Source organism: Falco biarmicus, chromosome 12, assembly GCF_023638135.1.
Source record: "Falco biarmicus isolate bFalBia1 chromosome 12, bFalBia1.pri, whole genome shotgun sequence".
In the NCBI taxonomy this organism is placed as follows: Eukaryota; Metazoa; Chordata; class Aves; order Falconiformes; family Falconidae; genus Falco; species Falco biarmicus.
In genome coordinates this window covers 6,482,276-6,500,086 of record NC_079299.1, presented here as the reverse complement: position 1 = coordinate 6,500,086, position 17,811 = coordinate 6,482,276, and the positions used below count along the sequence as shown (strand labels likewise).

General features: G+C 44.5%; 1 protein-coding gene across 7 annotated transcripts in view; it reads right to left on the bottom strand.

Moving 5' to 3' along the window:
* ENAH (ENAH actin regulator) overlaps nt 1-2,606 on the bottom strand; it is a 99,484-nt gene extending 96,878 nt beyond the window's left edge. For 2 of the 7 annotated variants that reach the window (XM_056357124.1, XM_056357125.1), the window contains exon 1: nt 2,344-2,597. In XM_056357124.1, coding sequence (XP_056213099.1) covers nt 2,344-2,348 — 5 coding nt within the window. In that variant the 5' untranslated portion in view covers nt 2,349-2,597. Of the gene's footprint in view, nt 1-1,371; nt 1,602-2,343 lie in introns of those variants that run through there. The other 5 variants (XM_056357117.1, XM_056357122.1, XM_056357123.1 and 2 more) reach the window with 5 other exon arrangements.
* Between the last annotated feature and the right edge of the window lie 15,205 nt (nt 2,607-17,811).

Sequence of the window (17,811 nt, the reverse complement as noted above, 5' to 3'; positions counted from 1 at the left end):
CAGAATGCAGTTTATGCATTCCAAGAGACCATCAACATCATATCTAAGGTATGGTTTTAGTATTAACTGCTAAGATTTACCACCACTTGCACACAGCGGAACTATATATAAACGCTGATCACTTGTCCCATCCACCTTGTCACTCCTCCCCCATCACAACTTGTCTTGACCAGCAAATACACAATAAAAGACACTGCCTAAACAACATACAGCGTGAAGATATTGTTTAAACATGTTTCAGGAATATACCATCAATAGTAGTCTAAACAAGTCCAAAGAGCAAGCATGCAGTGAAAGCTTGCCATTGTACTGGAGTCAGACCAATTAAATAAAACTGAGTCAACTTAAGTGCCTCTATAGAGAGAAAATACTTCTTTAACCACATCATTTTCTTAGACTGTGTAGTTTAATTGGTCCACTTTGCTTGTTTTTTCAAAAGGCTTGGAACCAAGCGTTCTCAAAAGTCAGACTTCTCTGAAATACCCAATGACCATTCACAGAGCGACCATCCAACTTGCAACTACATTTCCCTCTTACTAGCTTAAGGCTCTGCACTCATAAGCAGGTAAGAAGTTTCAGACCTATAACTCAGTCATCTGCCTGTATTTACTAACTGCTTCAAGTCAACTATTCAAACATCTAAATAAGCAACCTAAGGGTAGGTTCAACCTAGGCACTTTCCTGTTATGCTGGTTAAGAGAAATATTTGTGCTCCCTCCAAGCTGGCAAAAGTCCTAGCACGCATACAGTTACATCAGTGAAAGAGCAGTTTTGCTGTATAGCTTACTTCACTCAGCATCACCCACACAATCAAAGTACTTTTTGCTATTAAGAAAACCAAATTTCTACCGGGCTTCTCCAAATATTTATGCCAGCTCTTGCTAGATTAACAGCAGTCATTGTGCTGAAGACTGTCAAGATAATTAAAAAAACAAAACCAAACAAAAAACACACAACAAAATCACCTCTGTTTAAAGGTTCTGGATACAAAGTGTAAGTTTTCTAAGTTGTAACTTTTTATTTGCAGGGTATCTGAATTCTACATGAGCAACACGAATATGTGAAAATAAATTATCACAAGACAAAGGAAACCTTAAAATAACGTCGGACATGAATACCCACAGTTAACAAAGAAAACTAGAGGGAAATACAGGAACACAATTCTAAACAAAACAGCAGGGAGACTGTTCCCATGCTTCCCGCTGCAAGGCTACCCTTTCCACTGAAGGCACACACACGTCAGGCGGGGGGAACCCTTAAAGTTAAAAAAAAAAAATAACGTAATTACGATTTTCCTGTAATTTACAGCAAATTCTAAGGGCTCATTAGTTTTATGCGGGAGAGGAATTTGCTGATGTTCATCATACACACCTTGCCGACCCATGCTCCAGAAGGACCTCACTCACGACTTACGGTCATCTTTAAGACAAAGAAGGTTCAAATCCAACTGCAAGGCAGAGTACCTTCCGCGGCGGGGGGGCGGAGGGAGTAGCTGGGCTCCCCCGGGGTTTAGCCGAGGGACAGGCCTACAGGGAGCACTACGTCCCCCAGAGCCCGAGCAGCGCCCGGGCCACCGAGCCGCGTTTCCCACCGGGTCCTGCAGCAATCCAGCAAGGAGATTATGGAAACGGAACAGGCGCTAAACGGAGCTGGGGGGGGGGGGGGGGCAGGGGGGACGGGCCAGTGAGGCAGAAAATCGCCTTCAAATGAATGAGGCGGCGGGCGCGGGAGTCCCCGGCAGGCGGGCAGGGGGGCACCCCCCGGCCCCGGTCCCCCGCCGCGTCCACCTCAGTGTTTACATCCGACACCTCCGAACGCGACACTTCCCCGGCTGCCGAGAGGGGGATCCCCCCCCGCCCGCCCCCGGCGCCTCGTTATTGATTACACAGGGAAAAGCCCAGCTGCTGCTGCAATGCAACACGCGCCTTAACGGGAAAGGGAAGGAGGAAAAAAAAAAAAAATACACCACACCAACACCGGGAGAGAAAGAAAGGAGACCGGCGACCCGCGCTCCCGCCGGCCGGCGCGCACCGCAGCGGCCAGTCCGGGGGAGGCGCCGAAGCGGGGCCGCCCCCCCCCCCCCCCGGCCCGGGCCCCGCTGCCGCCCCCCGAGCGCAACTTCGCCGCCGCGGGGGACGGGGACGGCGGGGCCGCCCCTCCCCCACCCGCCACTAACAATGGGCCCCTCCCCCACCGCGGGGCTCCCCTCAGTCCGGCCCCCTCCCCCTCCGCCGGCCGAGCGCGCCCACCCCCCCGCTCACGGCTGTGGACCGTTAGAGGCGGGAGACACGGAGCAGCCCCCCCCCCCCGCCAGCCCGCCCGCTCCCGGGGCCGGCCCCTCACCTCATGGTGCTGCCGGGGGTCGGCGAGCCGCTCCCGCTTCCTCGGTCGCTCCGCTGTTTCCCCCGCCCCGCTCGGCTCCTCGCCGCTCCGCAGGGGCCGGCGCGTCAACGGACAGCGAGAGCCCCGGCCGCCAGCGCCTCCCCGCCCGTCTCCGCCGCTCCCTCCGCCGCCGGGCCGGGCCAGACCACCGCGGGGAGCCGGGGGGTGGGAGGGGACGAGAGAGGTGGGGGAGAAAGGGGCGGGGAGGAGCGAACCAACGCGCGGGAAGGGCGGGGGGGGGGGAGGAGGAGGAGGAGGAGGAGAATGGGCGGGCGGGGGGAGCGCGGGGGCGGCCGGAGACACCGGCGGGGCTGAGGGAGCGGCGGCGGGCGGGGGGCGCGGCGGCGGCGCGCAGGGGAGGCGGCGGGGGGGCGGGAGGAAGGGGCGGCCCGCGGAAGCCGCGCCCACCGCCGCGCTGCCGCCCGTGCGACTGAATGGGGCTCGGCGGGCCCGCGTGGGGCCGGGCGGGGGGCCGGGCCGTCCGCAGGTGAGGCGGCGGGAGAGGCTCCTCAGCTCGCCCTGAGAGGAAGCGGCCGCCCCGGCAGCTCCTGCCCTGGCGGCCCTGGGCCATTGTCCTGCGGGGCCAGGGCAGGGGGCAGGCGGGGCACGGCACGGCCCGGCACCGCGGGAAGAACCTGCTCCCGGGCCCGCCCCTCGGGAAGACGGAACCGGGTCCGCCTCGGGTGCGCCCAGCCGGGAGTGCCGGCAGCGGGGCCCGCGCCGTGACCCGGGGGAGGCGGCGGGCGGGGAAGCTGCGTCCCGGCCGGCGGAGCCGGGCGCCTCTAGGGGCTTGGGGCTCGCCGAGGCCGGCCGTGAGGGGCTGCACCAGCAGAGCCCCGGCCCGGCCCCGCAGCCCCCCGGCACGGCCTCCGCCGGCCCGAGTGCCCGGCTCTGGGCAGCCGCCCCGCCGCAGCCTGTGCGTGGGGAGCAGACGCCCCCCCTGCACCGCCCTGTGCCCGCAGGTGAACGGCTGCGGGTCTGCGTGGGGCCTCCGCTCCCCGCCGCCCCGCGGAGCCCGGGGCCTGAGGCGTGCTTTCGGGGGTGCAGGGGTCTCACTTCAGCTCTGCATCTTTCGCCAGCCCCACGCCTATTCTGTGCACAGGTTTACATTGGCCTTTCCCACTCCCCGGGGATCCGGCACACGGCATGCCGAACTTTAAGCCAGCTCCTGCTCAGCTCCTCTCTGACAAGCTCCCAATGCCCGTTCCCCTTGTCTCCATTAACAGAAGCGATGAGCAAGGATCTTTGCGATTTCCAATGACGTTGAGGCATCTTAGTGCTTCTGCCTCTCTGATTTCATTCTTCCCTAACAAGTACCCGTGTTTTCTAGGGTTTAGTTGTCAAAAATGTGTTGTGCGTGAGAAACAAATACATATACTTTAAAAATTTCTAGACTGTGAGATATAAAAAGGTAAATAATTTAAAAAAAAAATATCTTTATGCATTTCTGATCTGGGCTTCGCACATCTAAGGGTTTTTACCATGAACCTCAGTTATTTGATGCTATGCATACAACATCTTCCCTGATCAGTGTGGTGTCTGAGGCAGGGTCATCCACCACCAATTAATGGTGTCAGGAACACGGTGAGAGAGGACGCAGTCAATGAGAAAAATGGTCAATTGTTAGAAAATACTAAACCAGGGAAGAAGGACAGGCTTTGAAACTGAAGCTCATGAATAACAGTTTAGTAAGAATGTTAACATGTTTTTACTGGCATAGGGATGATGTCAATGAAAATGTTGCAGTAGAGGTGAATCACAAAATGCAGATGAGTAATCAGAAGAGAAGCAGCATCACACTCTTAAAAATTAAGTGTGTACCTTTGACAACAATGTAAATGCAGACTGAAAAAGGGGACGCAAATGAGTCTGGTAAATAAATTTACCTCAGTTGTTTCCAGCAAATACCAAGGACTCTTAACAACTTGACACTGGACCTCAGTTCTTAAAGCATCACAGACTTTCTAAGACCTGGACTTCCTATCACCAGAAAATCCTCCAAATAAAAGGTTTGAAAAGGAAGCCATTCTGACAGTGAAAAGTATCTTGAAGGCAGCCAAATATAAATGTTAAGATCTATATGTAACCAATACATCTGTGTATCTAAATAGATATATCTAAAATATATATCTAACGGGCTTCAGCAGCTATATCAGTAGAAGGAATGGCAGAGACAGTTGGAAGAAGAAATGTGTTCTAAGATCCCACTTGTCCTATACCAGAAGAAATTAGGATCATAATGTGACTGTTCTGATACAACTGTTTGGTCATATTAGTCAAATCTAAAAGAGGTTTGGCTGTGACGGGTATGCAAAAAACACTGAAAGGATGTCTGGGCTGCAAGTCTGCCTGAGAGGGAATGACAATAGCCAGAAGCTGTTAGTCCCGCAAAATAACTATTATCGTTATTTGTGTTATATTACTTGGTGTTCTTAGCCAAATCAGATATGGTCATAGCTGGATTTCTCAGGACATACTCTGTGGTACAATAGAATTTGTAAAAATGCCAGAAGAATCATTTTGCATGCTGGCATCACAGATGTCACCAAGTGCAAAGTCATTCTGGACGCTAGTTTAGTCAAAAATCCCATTGAATTAATCTGTAACAAAATACTAAATCTGCAGTAGCTCATATTAGCAGTTACACGAGAAGGAGGGGAGCCAAAATGATTTAGGGCACAAATCAATGATAAATGTTGAGTGCCTTTTTCTTTCCAGGTCAATTTAGTGACGTTTTTGTCAAGAAATTAAAGTAGTCTAGCAGAAGAATGAGTTAGTGTCATGTACATGTTTATGATACTGAATTATGCATTGAGAAATCTGTAATCTCTTGCAGCAGGCCCGTGTGTTCCCAAGCTCTAATCGTTCAATGTATCCAAGTTATTTTGTGTGATTCTGCCGTTATCCTTCTCGCTGACGGGATCCTCCAGCGGCACAGCGTGGGTGTAAATGCCCTCTGCATCACCTCCCACCGCTCTCCCTTCTTCTGGCAACGACAAAAGCAATGTGTCAGAAAGCCTTCATAGCTGCTGGTGTCACGATAATAACCTGAGGCCCCTGACAATTTACAAGGCAGAGCCACCTAATGGCTCTTCAAATCTGTGTCGGAGGACTGTGTTCGTGCCCTCCCTCCTCCGGATCCAAACAGCTCAGAATACCCCAAAGCCGCTTCGTATCCTCCCTCTTGCATTTCCTGCTGCTCAGCTGCCACGGAGGACTGGCATTCAGATGTTTCCAATGTCTTAAGCCAGCTCAGGTTGAGGAGTACGGTGTGTCTCCTCTCCAAATAACACAACTAATGAAGGCTTTTTGAACGCTGGAGGAACAGCTCACCCAGGCATAAACCAGAAGAGAATGTGTTTCTGTTTAGTATCAGCCAGATACAAGAGGCTTGGCAGGCTACTCCTGAGCAAACCCAGCCGGGTTCATTGCATCTCATAAGCATGGATCACCCTTAATACAGGGTCATGAGGAGGATGCATGACTAATGTTCTGGAGTCAGTCAGGGAATCCAAAAGCTTCAAAAAGCAAAGTTATCCTTCCTCTCACAGCGAGATTTCCCCCGTCTTCCCTGAAACAATCTCCCACTTTGCGGTCTTTGTTTCTTTGGAAAGTCGGTTTTGTATTTAAGAGTAACAAGTAGCTGAGATCTTCATGTGTCTTACTACAGGCAGTGTCCTAGGACAGCAGCACTTAGGCAAGATGACTTTGGCCTTCTCTGATGATCTGCAAATAGCATAATGCAGGATACACAGTTGGAGAGGTTTCTGGAGCGGGGGAAGTGGGTTTTTCTGATGGTTTTGGTTTTTTGAAGGTTATTGTTCTTTTTACTTAATGTGTCTAGAGTCTGGTTTTCGACTATGTAGGAAAAGATTTTTTATTTCACTTGTTTGGATAATTTTCCATAGAACTAGTATAGAAAGAAAATGCAATTTACTATATAATAGAAGTGAGAGAAAGAAAATACAATTTACTATATAATAGAAGTGAGAGAATTGCAAAAGCAAAGCTGGAGCTTTCTCTCTGGCGGTAGTGAAGGGCTTTCCAAAAATGGTGGACTAAAAGAAAATGCCTCAGACAGTGTGCTGCTGTTAGCATTTAAGATTATCAACACAGAAGTGAAATAAGTAATTTAATATATTATTCTTATCACTGATTACGTTAATCTCCTAAATACATCTTCTGCTCTCGACCAGACACAGAGCTGACACCTGAACCAATTCCATGAGGTCATGGTTAGTTGAACAAGGTGAGGATCAGACTACTCTATAGACAGTTAAAATATGCTGGCTAGTATAACTCTTCCTGGCCTCTTCTTTCTTTCCCTCACCTCCAAGTCATTTTCAATTTCAGGTTGCCATGAGTCAGCCAACTGCTGAAGTGTCGCATAGCAGACCATTAAAGGAAACGCTTTCAACCAAGAACTCTTTGGCTTTATTTTATTTATGAAATTACGCAGCATTTCTCAACCAGCTTCTGTGGGAGGGGAAGCAAACTATCTCTACAATTCTTTAAGAATGCTAAAACAAACAATTATTGGCATGACTCAGCAGATAACCACAACAATAGCCAGCAAGGTCTTTTCTTAGTGGAATAACATTTTTGTTTTGTTGTAAAAAAGGCAAAACAACATCACCAGGAAAGGAATCAAATTTTTTGTTATCAAACACAGACCTTTGATTCCTGAATGCGAAGCTCGGTTTTCCTGCCAGCATACCCTATTCCTTGTTACACAAGTAAACAATTCATAGATCTTCCATCAAGCACCTCTGAAGAGGAATGAAAACAACAGCTGAAGCTTTCCACTGTGCATCTTTCCACCAAGGTTCCTAATAGTGCCCCTCATACTTCAAATAGCATCAGCAAACCTAACCACAAGCCTCTGTAGACATGAGTCTGGAGTATGGTATGTGTCTTTAGCCTGTTCCCAGTAGACTCAAATATTTAAGTGAAAATTCCTTGAATAAAAATGGTTTGCTTTTTTCCCCTGGATTTATCATTAAAAGAATTTAGTATTGTGCTGCAGGCTATTCAGTGAGGGCTGAAGTCTCTTTTTTGTGTAAGTATTGTCTATCAAGTGTAAATTGATGCATTGTGTATTAAGTGTAAAAATGCTTTTCTGATGCTTAGCTAAATTATGATTATTGTTTCGACCCTTGTCTTTCATTCACCTCCACCCAGTTGCTGACTTTTGTGGGTTTTGAGATGACATGTTGATTTAGGACCACTGCGATAAACCAATCTCATCTCTTTCTTTCCATCTAATTTTATACTCTTATCCCCTAATGGTCTTATTTGCCACCAGCCTGCATTCTTCTTATGCATTACCAATAAAATTTATTCATTATGTTCCTTGCTCTCCCTTGCTAATGTCTTAGAACAAATTGTACCCTGCTGCTTTATCTTATGCTGGAGGAAAGTCCAGGCACAAAGCTGGCCCAGGATCTGGTTAAGATTGTTTTGAGCCATCTTACAACTCCAGATGAGTTATGTTTTAAGTTCCACAACCACAGCCAAGGATTTGGGCCATTATTAATTATTTATTATTAATAATTGTTAAGTGCCTACAGTGCACTTGTAGCATAAAAAAAGGACAGGCTTCTTGCCTAAAAGAGCTATTACTCTAAGGAGATGTCTACACTTCAGTCTTCCATAACTGAGCTAGCTTTAAAATACTTAGTTAGCTGGTATTAGTTAACTTGGTACATTCTAGCTGAAACTACATTGAGCTCTGCAAGCAACTGCTCATCTTACTTCTTGGCCCCAACACTGGCAGTGATTTGACTTTACCACACTGTGTTCACTTCACATATACCCCTTCGTTCTGTCCAAGTTTAGGTAGACAGATGCCAAAGGAGGTGGTGTAGCCTTTCAGCTGGAAGCCTGTACCAAATGTCTGATTTAATTGATCTTCAATAGACACAATAGCCCCAAACCCCAAACAACTGCAAAACATGTTGTGAAACCCTGTGAATATTCTATTCTGACTCCATTGCAAATATGTTCTGTCTTTTGACCATCTTTCTCCTTTCTCTTCCATTCTATTTTAAATGACTGACAACATGCTTACTATTGCTGGTTCGTTTCCATTCACTGCAAAGTTGGAATAACTTACGATAGAAGTACTGTCCCAGTTATAGATGAATGACAACACTTTTACTATAGCTGGTTAGTTTCCACTGACTGCAAAGTTGGAATAACTTACAGTAAAAATAATGCCCTGATTATAGATGAATGACAACACTTCTGCTATTGTGAGTGAGCACCTGTGTACTGCAAAGCTGGAAGTCACTTACAATCCAAATATTGTTCCAATAAAGGTAGAAGCTTAGTAAGATGATGATAACCTCTTTAGTCCTTTCCAGCACTGCAGATCTTGCTTTCTGGCAATAGCTATAGCCAACTCCATAATTTGGATTTCAAATTTAGTAAGTGATAAATCATGCATGAGACCCAAAATATACAAAGCAGCAGTTGCAAAAATATTCTTCCTCAGTATTTTAGAAAGAACATCACAAAAATGTTTGCCAAATGAATTAATGTTTCTATAAAAAGACGTGAAGAAATGAGCTCTTAAGAGATTACAACACTAACACATGCCATTATTATTACTATAACTAGCTAGCAACAATTTCAAAATTAAGATATGTTCTATAAAATCAATGAGAAGGAATTCCTTGCAATTGGCCCTAAGTCACGCTTCCAGGACTAGGGATCTGTATCTAACAATAATCACTCTCTCTGATGAGTATTCATTCTCCATTTCCTCTGTTACTTCAGCCCCCATGTTTCACAAATACAACCACATAAACAGTGATGGATTTTCTCCTGCTCCTTCCAACCTCAGACAGAACAGAACCATCTTGTACCCTATTTCCTATGTCACAATTCTTTCTAAACAACTCATACCGATTGTTCGCCGCTGACTGGCAATGGTGCAGTTAGGAACTTGCATACTATGGTCAACTGACTGCTTTCCAAGCACACCGCTCATTAAAAAGTACTGCTGGAGAGTCTATGTTCAAAAAATAAAGGTTTTCATAGGAATATAGACTTTTTCAAATGCTTGCTGAATGCTGGGGTGTCGAACCGGCTAGTAAGAAAGCATTGCTCTTCTGGAGAACATAAATAAATAGAGGTAGAAAAAAACAATGAAGAAATGTTCTCACTAGACTTTTTTCAGAGTTTTGTTTAAAAAACATCCTTATATTATCTGGAGTACATTTCACTGCTGGGAAGTTTTTCTTTGTAAAACTCTCCTTGTTTCTCTTAGGCTTACTATACTTAGGTATATTCTACCTTCCATGTATTTTTCTCTTCTAAATAGCTGTAAATGTTATCATGGGCTTTGTCAGACATCTATATATTCCTAAAACATAAACTGCTCTATGTCACTAAACAAGACTTGTTGATGTTCCCATAGCTCAGTTTCTCAAAAGCCCCCACTATCGTTTTGTAGCTTTGTTCTAAGCTGTCTCCAGCTTTTCTAGTCCTGGGCACAAAACTAATGTCTTTATTCCAGGTGCAGTCAACTGCTTTGAACATGGAAACAGAAATCACCTTTCACGGCACTATTTCCACTAGGGTTGTTGTCACTCTAAAATATTCTGTGGATAAAAAACAGGTAGCATCAATTGTGAGAAGACAGACTGATTTATAACCCTAAGGGATGCTCAGACAATCATTTTATTTAATTGTCACGACTGGCTGAACATTTCTAACCTCCTAATTGTGAATAGAGGTTGCTTTGTGCAGTGAAATGACTCTTACAACAATGAACCATTCATTCTGCTGTGACTACACCAGTGAGTGAAGGGCAAGTGCCAGCTTCGTAATGTTTGAAATTATTGTTATTAAAACAACCGTCCAACTAGGATACTGGCATATCTGCAAAGAAAGAAAAAGCTTTCCATCTCTTACCTGTTCATGGGTTAGAACCACCCTAAGCTGATAGCAACTATAACCATTAGCACCTGATAGGGTTGGTGTATTTATAAAATCGTCAGTAACACAAACCGATGTGGTGGTGAGAGAACAAGCTCAGACAAAAAATGCTAGAAAGATGAGAAGTCTGTCCCTTTCCACAAGAGGTGACTGATAGGGTGAAAAATGCAGAACTGAATGAGATGCAATGCAAGATTTGCAAGCCTCTTCCTAAAACTGGGCAGCAAGGGAAATCCTTCTGTGTTCCTTTGAAGCAATGGCTGAGAATAAGAGCAGGAAAAGAAGTGTTATTTTAGCAAAGAGGTGGTGAGGTTACAATACTAAAAAAACCCTGTGGGAATTAATCAGCATTTAATCATCTCAAAAGTAGTTTTAAAAAAAGATATATTACAAGGTTCATTTGACAAAAATGTCATAAGTGAATCAGGTCATATTAGGTCAAAGACCATGACTAGAAGTGATGCCTTCAAACCTGAGCGGAATGAGACTAAAAGCATTTGAATCGTCATCTGTGACTTGCATGGAGGTGTAGGAAATTTCAACTCTAGTAAACAAATATTGATTGCACTTATGTGTTAACTAACAAAGAGGTGTTCTTGCCTCTGCTTGCATATGGATCACTGAGGAAAGCCCAAAGTGGCTGATTTTTTCAGGAAGGTCAACCTGGTACAGGCTGTAAAAAGGTCTTGGACCCAGGAGCTCTGCTTAAGCACAGCTCAGTCAATGACCTTACTCCACAAAGCTCTTCATTTGTAGTATTTTCAGGCAAACTCTGGAATGGATCTTGTGATTCATAGAAAGAAGCAAATTATCCTCGTTATCTTTGCATTACGGTCTCGCCCATGACAACGTAATGCTGGTTTATATGCTGCCCAAGTATCTCAGCATGTTGCTTTCTGTGTGAGTTGGACCTTTAGCATATGCAAATCAGATGAGACTCTGACCCACATCATACGTGGCCTTAACAACAGGGCATTTCCTCTTCCCTCTGGTTTCAAACACAGCAGAGTGTATTTTCATTTACATTAAGACCTTCTACACCAGTTACATCTGAACGTTATGCTGTAATCAAGATGCCTTTGCACCAAAAAAAGCAGTTCAAATGCATTAATTAATTACACTAAATAAGCACACAAGAGACTGCCTTGCAGATTTGGTTCCTCTAAGAATTTTGTGAGGTTAGCTGTAAGTCACAAAATAGCTCAGCTTCGTAAGCATTTCTCCCCCAAATTCTCTGACAATCACCTTTTGCACATTGTACTCGTTTCTGTGAGGGCTCTCTAGCAGCCACATGTGTGTTTCTGTTCCTACTACGTACATTTGCTAAAACCTTTTACAACAGGCTTTCCTCAAAAGCTAAGAACTTCCCATAACCTAGTTTTTACCTATCAAGTTCTGCAGACATACTCTCCTGAGATGCTGACCTCACTCATTTAATGATTTCTATCCAGCTACTGCAACCCTACGAGGGAGTTCTGATGACTGTAAGAACCAGGGCAAGGCTTGTCTAAGTGTATTCAAAGGACTCAAATGTAAGAGCAGAACAACCACAAGGCAATTAAAAGAAGATTCATCGGAACTGTCCAGTATTGCATCTTTATTGTCTCTTCTCCTGTTGTTACTTAAAGAAACCCTTTGTTTAATATTGCATTTACTATTACAGCAGTCAAATTGGATAAGAGCTTTAGATGGGTGCAGAAACTACAGAGTAATTCCACAACGGTGGTTGTTAGGAGGCAAAGACAGAACCAAATGCTTAGTTGGGAACAGTGGTTTTCTAGAATTCAGCAAAATGCCAAGATTTTTGAATATTCACCTCAAAAGACAGAATTTTGCCGCTATTTCACTTAACTGTCACTTTGTCCAAATGGGAGTATCGTGCAGAATTCTGCTTTGCTGGCTTCTGGTGGCTTTAGCACAGTGGAAATAAATGATAAAGAATCCTTGCTGTCATGGTTTAACCCCAGCTGTGTTCACCTATGCTCTCCAAAACCAGATGATTTGCAAAGCTGACTGTGAGTCTTTTTACAAGAAAAGGAAAGGGTTAGAAGCAATGATCGCATGAAACACAAATCGTAATCCGTGTTCAGAATACATGGGCTGGTAGAGCTCACCCAAAAGGTTGGAGGGCTAGATCTGCTAATGCTATATGCTGTGCTCTCCCTCTGCGCTGCCTGTTAAGCTCCTCTGTGATGGAAGGAAAGATATTGGCAGTCTTTGGTTTCATGCCTGTCATTACCATGACACTGCCATACGTTCCCTTCAGCATTGTGTGTCTTCCTTTGCCTCTCAGCAGCAGCAACACCAGTTACTCAATAGGAAACGTCTCGAAATAAGCCTTTCATTTGAGGAGTCTGCCAAAATGAAAACACTTTAGAAATAGACAACTCATCTCATAAACAGAAATAAATCTAAAATTAACTGAAACCAAAATCACATGTTTCCCCCCCCACGCCCCCACCAAGGTCTCTGGGTGTTGGGAATCTTAAGCTGTACTCTCCATTCTGAAATTAAATTAGACTCGCCGTCTGAAAACTAATCTCACGCTCAAACTTTGGTGGAGCAGCTTGAAATGATAGGTTCTATACTTAGCTATAAATGCACAACTTTAGATTCATCTGTATTCATAAGTTGTTTCCTAGAAACAAAATCTTATGATTTCAGGTCAATTAGATTGTGTATTTTAATTAATTCTCTAATCTTTCTCTGGAAGCAAATCATCAAATAGAAGAGGCATCTGCACCATTCTAATTGACTTAAATAGAAATAATGAATGCACAGCCTTTGGGTTGAATGGACACCTGGTTTATTTCTCACTGAGAAAAATAATACATCTATCCACAAGCAAATTTTGGGAAGAGAAAGAGTGGTAAATTCATCAGCAAAGCATTAGGAAAAAAAGTGGGCTAGAATTACACGTTTACCAGGTAGAGCCTCTACTCCACTGCTCGGGCTTCACTTTGAAGACTGAAATGAAATGGCAGCAGTTTGTTTCTTTCAGAGGTTTCTGTTACAGAGGAGAAGGTAGGATGCAGTCCATGTATCTAGCTATCTAGGAATCTTTCTGAATAAAATACACCAGGAATTGTGTTTGCCAACATTATTCCTTCTGACTGAAATAATCCCACTGAAATCTCTTTCTTTTTTTTCCAGGGAGAATGGGTTTACATTTTATTAAAAGGATAATACTATTGTTACACCTAGAAAGCGAGAAGCCTTTAAAAAAAAAAAAAAAGTGCCTTGAACTAATTTTTACAGAACTCAAGCTATTCAGTTTGCAAAATTAATCTCTTGTACTTGGAATTTCATGTACAAAACGCAAACCTTATGAATGATTCCCATAAGGATTTGTTTAACAGGCTTCATTATGTGGAAAGGGCATAAAGCAACCCAAGACCTAAAATGGCTGCTCGGCTTTATGTTGTTCTGTGGCTGCTCGCGTGATTTACAACTGTGCATTTTCTGCTCCCATTTCTTTAGCTTAGTGCTGAATTATAAATGAACAACTGGATCCTGGGATTCTTCTAGTTCGAAAATAAAATTAACCTGATGGAGGGACAGTTTTTCACCACAGTAAGTTAATGAATTCTTTATAAGGAAATGCATTATTGGGAGAAAAAGACCCCAACCCCTCTCAGACCTTTCAGTTCTGCTCTTAAATGAAGACTAAAGAAAGCTAGATGTAAAACCAGACCACACAGTTACACGTAAGCTAGTTTGATACGTCTCACGTAGTTGTGTGGCTAAGCAAGTCACAATGCTTTGTGTGAACAAATATTTAAGCAACTAAAAGGCAACTAGTGTGCTTTGGCTTAATTTGAACGTACACGTGCAGTAGATTTGTCTACTGACGTAGGCATTTGACGACACATGCAATCTGCAAAATCACCTTCATTTTTCCTGACGGTACCGGTCTTTCTGTCTGCTCAACAGGGTGGTCCGTATATGTAATTAAATAATGTAAGCAAATACTGGCATCCCATCCCACAAATGAATCATAAATAATTACTGAGCTTTTGGGTTTTAATAGATGACACAAGCCCCTGCCTCAGGGGCTTGCTGTCTACCTCAGTGATGGGCTACAAAGATTGAAAATAATACACACCACCAGAAATTGGGGGGGGGGAGGGGGGGCTGGCCCTATTCAGTGCTAGAGGCTTGAGAGAAGACATTGGATGAAGGAAGAGGAGACAGAACTGTGAAGTTCAAAGCCAAGAGGACATTAATACTAAAATGCCGTCAAAGTGTTACTTTCATACCAGATGCCACCTCAAGACCTACTGGAGGGAGAATCATCTCCATGCATGTCGCCAGCCCTTGCTGTATTTCTAGCTCTGTCATAGCTAGACGTGAATTTTTAAAATTAAACAGATGCATATCTAGGTAGGCCCTACTAGTCTAAGCGATGCTGTTGTGCTTTGTGGCTGCAGGTCCCCGGATGGGCATGCAGATTGTCCCTACGCCTTTTCAAAACCCACAGCACGTGGCTGTATCCGTCTCTGTGGGCCAGCCCCGGGGTTAAGGCTAGAGCAGGGGTGTCCCTATGGGCCCTTTGCATCCTCTGACCACAACCACCGAAATAGCTCTCAGGCCATCAGCCACGGCCCTGGGGAACAGGGAAGGTTCTTCAGCCCTCTCCTTGTATTTTAGGCCGGGATTAGGCTGATTTAGCCTTATTTTTTGTAAATAAGGCACCAGGATCTGCCAGCAACATTCCTCTCATTTTATCTGATCTCATAAGAAGTATTTTTAGTAAGAACTGGTTTGCCCTGAAAGAAAGCTATTCTCTAAAAAAAGCTTTGTACACTTAAGACATATGGGACAGAAGGAAGCCTGCATCTAGCATTACTTTTTTTTTCAGTCACCAGAAAAACCCTGAAATTGCCCTTTTTAGCAAGCAGAAAAGATAAATGGGTTGACTCTGAATCGAAAATAATAGATATGCCTTGTGCCCTTCTTGACAACCTTTTCTGAAGTCTCATTAGCTCACATGTGCACAACTCCTACCTCTTTTTATAAGATATTTATACAGGTATAATTCCACCAAAGTAACAGCTGAATAGCTGTAGTAGAATGAGAGCTATATCTGTCACTTCTCTCTCAAAAAATAATTAAAAGAAATACTTCACAGCAGCAGCAACATCAGCCAGGCCCCCCTTCCGACAAGCTTACAAGCGCTACAGACATTGCTTGGGGTCATCATGCTCTGTATTTTGGTACACAGACGTAGTGCATGGCACGCATGATATGCTTACTAAGCTACTTGGGATAAACATGGAAAAAATCTAGTGGTGTAGCTGTCAAAGTCCAGAATGGTTTCATGTGCTATGTGATTTGAAGGGAGATTCCTTTGCTATGTGTCATTTACCTTTTATACATTGCTGTCGCTCAGGATTTCATAACCATTAATTCTTTGGATGCCCACACTGAGATTGTTATATACATATATGCATAAAAAAAAAGAGAACTGTGCATTCTTATGTGACGTCACATTATAGTCCACAAACAACTTTATTGCTCTTTACCATGTTTGGGAACAAAGGGAAAGGTATGCCAATGACGTCTGTCTCAAGTTAAAACAATTTCCTTTTCACACTTGGAAAATGGAGCTCCTCTCTTTTATATACATTTTATGTACACACGCAATGCCTTCGGACGTCAGGATCTGGGAAAAAAACCTCTCTTATGTTTCATATGTAAATCAGCGACAGCCACGGTCATGTGGTAAGTGATAAATAAGCTGGTGAGGTGAAGTCAGCAAAAAACTGTCATGAGTTAATTTTCAACTTAATTTTTTAAGCCATGATCCTGCAAGTCATAAGGATCTTTGAGTAGGTTGGGCTCTGTCACACACAAATTAACTGTTGGCATAACTGATAGAGCAGCAAACCGTATCCTAGGTCGTGGACAACTCTGGGAAAAGAAATGTTTGTCTCTCTCTGTGTAGAGCTCAAGAAGACCTCGCTGCTGGCCGCTTTCCTGGCACCCCTGTAACGCACACACTATGCTTCAGTTACTCTTAATCTGTTAAATCAGTTGACGCCTGTTCCCCCGTGGTACTCCGAAACCACCCTCCAATGCATCTGTGCCTCCCTTTCTGCCTCTGTGGTAACAATTTCCCCCTCCTAGGAAGGCTGAGAGAGACTGTGCATGTGTTTAAGGTGGACTGAGTTCTTTGGTAGCAGTTTTCAAAGTAGACGTAGCTATTTTGTGAAGTAGACACTATGGGTAATATAGATAAGGCTTCCTGTGGCTGGGTTTTTCACACTCTCTGTTTAAGTCGCTGTTTTCTAGCTGAATTGCAGTATAATAATATTAGCAAGTGCTAACTATGATGGCTGAAAGTTACTGTGCTGGGTACCCACCTCACCTGAATACTTTTGGATAATTCTAGCCAAAGTGTCCCAGGCCAGAAAGAAGATACCGTTTTGCCTTTAAAATATTCACATGCTTTTCTGCAGAAACCCCAGCCCATCCTCGCTCTGAAGAAGGAAGGGGTGATGAACACCGGTATCAAGGAGGCACCTTTTGCTGTACGTACCATGAGCCTTTGGCCAAACCTCTGAAAATTGCTTTGCCCTCGTTCAGTCAAGAAAGGACACGCTCGAATCAGACTTGTGTGGGGTAACAGAGAGCTGGGTGGGAGAACGGGGGGAGCAGCCCCGTGGCGAGGTACCAGGGCATACCTGGAGTACCAGGCACCGACCTGTGGAGCTTGGAAGCAGGGGAGCCTGGGGCGAGGACTAGAATTAGCTCCTGACAGCTGGAACGTGGCAATGGTGAGGACTAAAACGCGAAGCTGAAAGGAGACTGAGAAACAGGGATGGAGCCAAAGAGAGGTTAGGCTAGGAGGGGCAGGAACTGGGACTGTAAGAAGGAGCTGCGTTAAGAGCTGACTCTGTGCCTAGGTGTGTTCCTCCCAGAATCTGGGACAGAACCCAGCATTTCTGACCTGCAGTATTTTTCTGGTTTTCCTACTGAGATCCACTAAAAAAGTGAATGCCTTGTCTCCTTGCAGCCTGCACGGAGGATGATACACTTCTACATAGTAAGAGTTGTCCGTGGAGCTCTGCTTCAATCTGTGGATCTGGAATTCCAGCCCTTCCAAGGATACAAAGGGAACTAAATCTGGTAACATGTGAAAGGACATCAACTTTCCTTTCCTAGAAGGCTAAGAAATTATTTTATATGTGTGTGTGTGTGTGTGTGTGTATGTGAGTGTGTGTATGTATATACACACATAAACTAGTTTGAAGGGAACTTGTAATGTCAGTGTATTCAGAAAACAGGAAATACAAGAATACAAGAACTGGATGGAGCTCAACAATTGCTCATTTGCTTTGATCACTTCCATTTCCATTTTTATACTGTCTTTATTTCTGCTGCCTCATGCAGAAGTTCCTCCAAGTCATCGGGCGCACAAGAATTACTTCAGTCTTTTATTATTAGCATTAGTAAGTATTCATGTGGTGGTAGTCCCTAAGT